Source organism: Salvelinus sp. IW2-2015, unplaced genomic scaffold, assembly GCF_002910315.2.
Source record: "Salvelinus sp. IW2-2015 unplaced genomic scaffold, ASM291031v2 Un_scaffold4043, whole genome shotgun sequence".
NCBI classification, from domain to species: Eukaryota; Metazoa; Chordata; class Actinopteri; order Salmoniformes; family Salmonidae; genus Salvelinus; species Salvelinus sp. IW2-2015.
In genome coordinates, this window is record NW_019945315.1 from 1 (window position 1) to 7988 (window position 7988).

At 44.1% G+C, this 7988-nt stretch overlaps 1 protein-coding gene across 1 annotated transcript; it reads left to right on the forward strand.

The window, feature by feature from the left end:
• The first annotated feature begins 6 nt into the window (after window positions 1–6).
• LOC139026167 (NLR family CARD domain-containing protein 3-like) lies at window positions 7–1831 on the forward strand. Its single transcript, XM_070441462.1, has 2 exons — window positions 7–750; window positions 1199–1831. The coding sequence occupies exons 1-2, from the start codon at window positions 260–262 to the stop codon at window positions 1386–1388; spliced, it is 681 nt and encodes a 226-aa protein (XP_070297563.1). The 5' UTR covers window positions 7–259; the 3' UTR covers window positions 1389–1831.
• The last annotated feature ends 6157 nt before the right edge of the window (window positions 1832–7988 follow it).

The window sequence follows — 7988 nt, forward strand, 5'->3', positions numbered from 1 at the left end:
AGAGAGCATTCTGTCACTGGGAAAACTGGCTTTTCAACAGCTTGTGAATGGCAATCTGATTTTCTATGAAGAAGACCTGAAAGAGGCTGGCATTGATGTCAATGAAGCCTCAGTGTACTCAGGATTGTGCACACAGCTCTTTAAAGAGGAATGTGTGCTGTACCAGGACAAGGTGTACTGCTTTGTTCATCTGAGCATTCAGGAGTTTCTGGCTGCTGTATATGTGTTCCTCTCCTTCATCAACAACAATGAGAATCTAATGGACAAACTGCAAACAAACGACGAGCCTGCAGTTACTTTCTACAAAAGTGCTGTGGATAAAGCCTTACGAAGTGAGATGGGAAACCTGGACCTTTTCCTCCGCTTCCTTCTGGGACTCTCACTGGAGTCCAATCAGATGCACTTACGAGGTCTAATGACAAAGGCAAGAAGCAGCTCACAGAGCCATGAAGAAACAGTGAAGTACATCAAGGAGAAGATTGGGGAGAATCCCTCTCCAGAGAGGAGCATCAATCTGTTCCACTGTCTGAATGAACTGAATGACCATTCTCTAGTGGAGGAGATCCAAAGCTACCTGGGATCAGGAAGTCTCTCAAAACCCAACCTGTCACCTGCACAGTGGTCAGCTCTGGTCTTTGTGTTGCTGACTTCAGAAAAGGAGCTGGATGTGTTTGACCTGAAGAAATACTCCAGATCAGAGGAAGGTCTTCTGAGGCTGCTGCCAGTGGTCAAAGCCTCCAGAGCTGTTCTGTGAGTAAATAAAATGGCATATACATTTACATTTACATTTAAGTCATTTAGCTGACGCTCTTATCCAGAGCGACTTACAAATTGGAAAGTTCATACATATTCATCCTGGTCCCCCCGTGGGGAATGAACCCACAACCCTGGCGTTGCAAGCGCCATGCTCTACCAACTGAGCCACACGGGACCATATAAGAACTAATCATCAGGAAGAAATATTCAGTTTAGAGAAAAAATATGCATAATGATGTGTATAATATTATATTGAAAAACATATTGAATAAATGCATTGATTTTCACATTAGTGTAGCATTATGACCATACAATTCTAGGAGACGGAAGATGAATCTATATGTTGTTTCAGAGAATAAACCAAATGCATCTGCCATTGTCCTTCTACACTACTCGTTAAATTAACAGTGTGTTTGTGAAGTCATGATGATCCCTTTGTCAGGCTGTCAGGCTGTGGACTCACAGAGGAAGGCTGTGCTTCTCTGGTCTCAACTCTGACGTCAAACCCCTCACACCTGAGAGAGCTGGATCTGAGTAACAATGACCTGAAGGATTCAGGAGTGAAGCTGCTCTCTGCTGGACTGGGGAATCCCCACTGTAAACTGGAGACTCTGAGGTCAGTATTCCTGTAGTTGGTCAACAAGTGATAACTGTTCACCAGATCCACATGTGTTTACCAGACACACATAGTCCACAACATATGTGTTTGGACAGTGAAGATTACAGTTTTACATTTGGTGCTGTCCTCCAGCATTTTGGATTTGAGATATAATGTTTCATATTAGGTGACAGTACAGAATGTCAATTTCTATTTGAGGGAATTCAAACATATATTTTACCATTTAGATATGAATAGTGAATAATGATGAATAACAAAGTTATAGAGGCACAAATATCAGTATAAATGCTAATCTTCCCTGTTATTGGTAATGGTGAGAGGTTAGCATGTTTTGTTGTAGCCTCTGTTATTGGTAATGGTGAGAGGTTAGTATGTTTTGTTGTAGCCTCTGTTATTGGTAATGGTGAGAGGTTAGCATGTTTTGTTGTAGCCTCTGTTATTGGTAATGGTGAGAGGTTAGCTCTGTTATTGGTAATGGTGAGAGGTTAGCATGTTTTGTTGTAGCCTCTGTTATTGGTAATGGTGAGAGGTTAGCATGTTTTGTTGTAGCCTCTGGTATTGGTCATGGTGAGAGGTTAGCATGTTTTGTTGTAGTCTCTGGTATTGGTACTTAAAACCATTTTTAAGGTGCATCACTCAAGATTGTGGAAAGTAAATGATCAACAAGATGGAGGGGCTGTTGCTGAGAATCAGCCTCCTCATGAAAATGACAAAGAGGACACATTAACAGACACAAACCTACCAGATGTCGCATCCAATGATATGGACACTAAAACTGACACAGGAAATGGAGCAGAGACCTCAACCATGCCACAGGTAATACTGTTGAGGGTTCACATGAAGAAAACATTCAACAACAGACACATGTGTTAAGACAGCATGGTTGTTCCAATCTGAAAACTGGACAAACTGTTAAATACATGGACAGACAAAGTGGTATTCCACACACAGCAACCGTCATTGGACGAGCAGGAAAAACCAAAGGAAAACACCAGAACTGGTCCAACTTGCAGTACTCTGAACCAGCTACACTTTCTGATACAACAGGGTCAGCTGACCTGTCACTTATCAGATTTCAACCAATGGAAAATGACGAAAAACAGAATGACATTCAAAATGATGAATTACTTGAAACAAAGGACGTGTCATTTGACTCAGCTAAACTAGATGGGCTCAGTAATTGGAGGAAAAATTTAGTGTTTGAGGAAGTCAAAGACATTGGCCAATAATGTGTTTCAACAAGGTGGGTGTGTCCCTTAAAGAACAGGAATAGTGACAAAAGCATGTTGTGGTGGAATTAGTTRATTCAAAAGGAGAGGCTTTCAAGATTTCTTCAAAACAATCAAACGTTTTTTATAAAATTACAGCAGTAATGGAGCTGGTCAGTAATCACCCCTGGAGATGATCACTGAGAACTCAACCAGCTGGTCGGTAATCACCCCTGGAGGTGATCACTGAGAACTCAACCAGCTGGTCAGTAATCACCCCTGGAGGTGATCACTGATTACCGTCTCTCCTGAATCTTGTTCTTTTAATTCTCCAGGGGCTTAGCTTCTATCTCACTTAGTCGTAGTGGTCGTGTTATTTCGTGTAGACACTTAAAGTGTTAAATGTCTTAATCTCTTGACACAAGATGAAAATAATCATAGGCCTCTAAACCTTCAAGCTGCATCATACTGGATCCATTCCTAGCAACCGAAGTGAGCTGCTCCTGTGCTTGGCCCGCCTATTGACATAAATAAACGGCTCTCTATTCCACCGGTATATGTGTGGTGTACCGAAACTCCTAATATGGTCCATTGATAAGCCTCTCTTTGAAAAATCTCTATTATCCTGACCCGAAAATAAAAAAACTAGTCTCCATATATTCGAATCTTCCATTCCTCTCAAAAAATTTTAGAAAAAGCTGTTGCGCTGAGCAATCCTTCCATCTTGTCTCTCTTCTTGAAGACTCCAATTATATCTAATGGTATACTGAAAAGTCTTCAGTCTGGTTTTTAGACCCATCATAGCCACTAGTAGACTTGCACTTGAAGGTGGTAAATGACCTAATGCGTCATGACCTGATGCTCTTGCATCTGATTCCTTTCTGTGCACTAGACCTAGTGCTGCCTTTGGACACCAGCGATCACCCACATTTCTTTTGGAGAGACTGGAAACCCCAAATTGGGTCTACACGAAAGTTCTGCTGGTTAAGATCTTACTTAGTCGAAAAGCATATCAGTTTGATCTCGTGTTATAGTCTGTTTCGCTCTGTAGCTAAATCAACTGTACATTTCGGTGTTCCCTCCTGATGTCCTCTGTGTTTTAGGGACCACTATGTTTTCACTAAATATATTTTACCTCTTGGGGATGTTATTCGAAAACATAATGTTAACTTTCACTGCTATGCGGATGACACGAAAGCGTGTACATTTCAATGAGAACATGGTGAAGCCCCAAAATTGCCGCGTACGCTAGGAAGCCTTGTGTGTGTCGAGACATAAGGAAGTGGAGGCTGGAAAACTTTTTCTACTTTTTTAAACTCGGACAAACAGAGGATGCGTGTTCTATCCCAAGAACAAAGAGATCTTCTGTTAAATGCTGACCAAGTCATCGTTGATGGTGTAAAGTCGTCTCAAATAAAACTAGTGAAGACCCTCTGGCGGTTTACTCTGGACCTGATCCTCTCTTGAGCGAACATAGTCAAGACTGTTTTCAAGGACAGCTTTTTTTCCATCTACGTAACATGTGGGGGTGGTATATCTTCCTGGTTGGCCCGTGTGCCGGGGTTTCTCGGATGGGGCCACAGTGTCTTCCGACCGCTCCTGTCTCAGCTCCAGTTATTGTATGCTGCAGTAGGTTTATGTGTCGGGGCTTAGGGGTCAGTGGTTACCTGGATACTGTCTCCGTCTTTATCCGAGTGTCGCTGTGTGAATTTAAGTTATGCTCTTCTCTAATTCTCTCTTTCTTCTCTGTCTCGGCGGAGGAAACCTGAGCCCTGAGACCTATGCAGGAAAACTACCCGGCATGAGACACCTTGCTGCCCAGCCGCCTGGCCTTGTGCTATGTCCGGTTTTCAACTGTTGCGCCTGCGGTTACGGAACCCTACTGTCCCAGATCTGCTGTGTTCAACTCTTAATGACGCGCTATGAAAAAGCGCAACTGAGATTTATTCCTGATTATTTATTGACATGCTTGTCATTTATGAAAGTTTATTGAAAATCTTGGCTACCTCTAATTTCTCCTTCTCTCTTTTCTTTTCTCTCGTGAGGACCTGAGCCCTAGGACCATACGTCGGGACTACCGGCCGTGGTGCACTCCTTGCTGTCCCCAGTCCGCCTGGCCTTGCTGCTATTCCAGTTTCAACTGTTCTGCCTGCGGTTATGGAACCCTACCTGTCCCAGACCTTGCTGTTTTTCAACTCTTAATTGATCGGCTATGAAAAGCGAACTGAGTTTTATTCCCTGATTATTTATTGACCCATGCTTTAATTTAATGAACATTTTGAAAAATCTTGGCTCTTTCTCTAAAATTTTTGTCTCCTCTCTCTTTCTTTTCTCTCGGAGGACCTGGGCCTAGGACCATCGTCGGGACTGCGCCCGTGTGACTACCTTTGCTGTCCCCAGTCCGCCCTGGCCTTGCTGCCTATTCCAGTTTCAAGCTGTTCTGCCTGCCGGATGTAACCGCCACCTGTCCCAGACCTGTGTTTTCAACTCTGGGTGATCGGCTATGAAAAGCAAAACTGAAAATTATTCATGATTATTATTTGACCGATGCTTGTCATTCAATGAACTTTTGAACATCTTGGCATATTCTGTTGTGAGTCTCCGCCGGTGGCGCAGCCAGAAGAGGACTGGCCACCCCTCATAGCCTGGTTCCTCTCTAGGTATTTCTTCCTAGTGTTGCCTTTCTAGGGAGTTTTTTCTAGCCACCTGCTTCTACCACCCTGCATTTACTAGCTGTATGTTTGGGGTTTAGGACTGGTGTCTGCTACAGCACTTCGAAGATATATCAGCTGATGTACTAAGGGCTATGATAAAATAAAAAATTTGATTGATTGATTGATTGATCATCACCGTAGTAACCAGAAATATAGGGAGACTTAAAACATTAACTTAACCCAATCTCCCACTTTCTTTAAAGACAAATAAAAACAACCAACATAAGAAATGTACCAAGCTATTATTTTAAGTTCCTCATTACAATGGGTTTGTGACTGAAGTGTATATTTGTATTAGTCAAGCTGCCACTTTTCCATTACTGAGAGTTCTTTAGGAGCATCAAGACGGATTGCTTCCCTTTTTTAGTCAGACAGGGTCGGAATGCTGCTCTGTTGTGGTCGACACCGGAAAAACAGCTTTGAGGTGTGGAAATCACAGTTGTAGGCAAAGGTCTGTGAGCCCACCCCAGATGAATCATTTCCAACAATGACAGGAAAAGTTACTTCCAGTCAAAAGCCAATAGAAAAACTGCAGGATCCCACTTGTGCACGTTTCTCCACCTGTACTCAAGCACTGTTGCCTGACTTTGCATGTACCAGTAGAGTGATTGCACCTGCCAGGCCAGACACACACCTTTTCAGTTCTCCACAGATGTTCCTCACCTTAGCTTCAGGCGGAGGTTCGGATGGTGAATGTCCTTGATGCTCTGTTCACCCCTCCCCCCCTTCCCCCGCCTCCTTTCCCCTGCAGAAATGCAGATTTGAAGTCTATGGGATTAAGTCTGTCCATTGTTTCTGCAGATTCATTGTCAGCAGCAATCTGAGTGACTCTGATGGTGCATGTCAGTGAGTCTTTTGGGAGTTGTTTAGCAGCCAGCTCCTCTAAACCCTAGCCACTTAGATTGAGTCGTTTGGGAGTTGTTTAGCAGCCACGTCCTCTAAACCTTAGCCACTAGATGAGCTTGTTGGGAGTTGTTTACCAAGCCAGCTCCTTTAAACTCTAGCCACTAGATGAGGTTCAATTTGGGAGTTGTTTAGGCAAGCCGCTCCTTCTAAAAAAACTTTTTTCATAGCCACTGAGATGCAGTTTTGGGAGTTGTTTAGCAGCCCAGCTCCTCTAAACCTCTGCACTAGATGAGTCTTTTGGGAGTTGTTTAGCAGCCAGCTCCTTCTAAACCTCTAGGCCACTAGATGGAGTCTTTTGGGAGTTGTTGAGCAGCCAGCTCTCTAAACCTCTGCACTAGATGAGTCTTTTGGATGTTTAGCAGCCAAGCTCCTCCCCTAAACCTCTCTAGCCACTAGATGAGTCTTTTGGGAGTTGTTTAGCAGCCAGGCTCCTCTTAACCATCTAGCCACTAGATGAGTCAGTTTGGGAGTTGTTTAGCAGCCAGACTCCTCTAAACCTCTAGCCACTAGATGAGTCGTGTTGGGAGTTGTGTTAGCAGCCAGCTCCTCTAAACTCTAGAACCACATAGGACGTATAATGGTTGTGGAAATCTACAAGATTATGTTATAAGTACTTTTATGCTCAAATTGGTTTGTTTTCTGCCAAAAAACCAAAAAGGAAAATATAAAGGGTTGTTAGAACGCTCATCTGTGTTCTACTGAGGATGGCCTCTGGGAGATTAACCACTGAACAGGAGATTCATGATGTTTCTGGGTGAATAAGAGACCTAAAGAGACCGCATTCCAGAGGCATGAGTTAATGTTTCTGTTCTATTACACGGTACCAGGGAGAGATGACCCCAGGCCCAGACCTTGGTCTCTACACAATGAGAACAGATTTTACAGCAGATACTGTCTGCTGTGGAATATATGGTATGCTTTGATACACATCTTAACCTTGCTGGACCCATTCCATTACATCTGTCGTGGTCAGTAAAACTGAAGGAGGATGGACTTTGCTATAAAATGCTGTTGTCAAAACCAGCTGGTTGAGTTCTTCAGTGATCACCTCAGGGGCTGAGTTTTACCGACGAGCTGGTTAAGTTTCAGTGATCACCTTTCAGGGGTGATGGGTGGGACCGACCAGCCTGGTGAGTTCTCAGTGATCACCTCCAGGGGTTGGTACCGTCCAGCTGGTTGAGTTCTCAGTTGATCACCTCCAGGGGTGATTACTGACCAGCTGGTTGAGTTCTCAGTGATCACCTCCAGGGTGATATTACGACCAGCTGGTTGAGTTCTCAGTGATCACCTCCAGGGGTGATTACTGACCAGCTGGTTGAGTTCTCAGTGATCACCCCAGGGGTGATTACCGACCAGCTGTTGAGTTCTCATTGATCACCTCCAGGGGTGGTTACTGACCAGCTTGGTGAGTTCTCAGTGATCACCTCCAGGGGTGATTAATGACCAGCTGGTTGAGTTCTCATGTGATCACCTCCAAGGGTGATTACTGACCAGCTGGTTGAGTTCTCAGTGATCACCTCCAGGGTGGATTCCGACCAGCTGGTTGAGTTCTCATTGTATCACCTCCAGGGGTGGTTACTGACCAGCTGTGAGTTCTCAGTGATCACTCCAGGGGTGATTACGACCAGCTGGGTTAGTTCTCAGTGATCACCTCCAGGGGTGATTACCGACCAGCTGGTTGAGTTCTCAATGATCACCTCCAGGAGTGATTACTGACCAGCTGGTTGAGTTCTCAGTGATCCACCTTCCAGGGGTGATTACTGACCAGCTGGTTGAGTTCTCAGT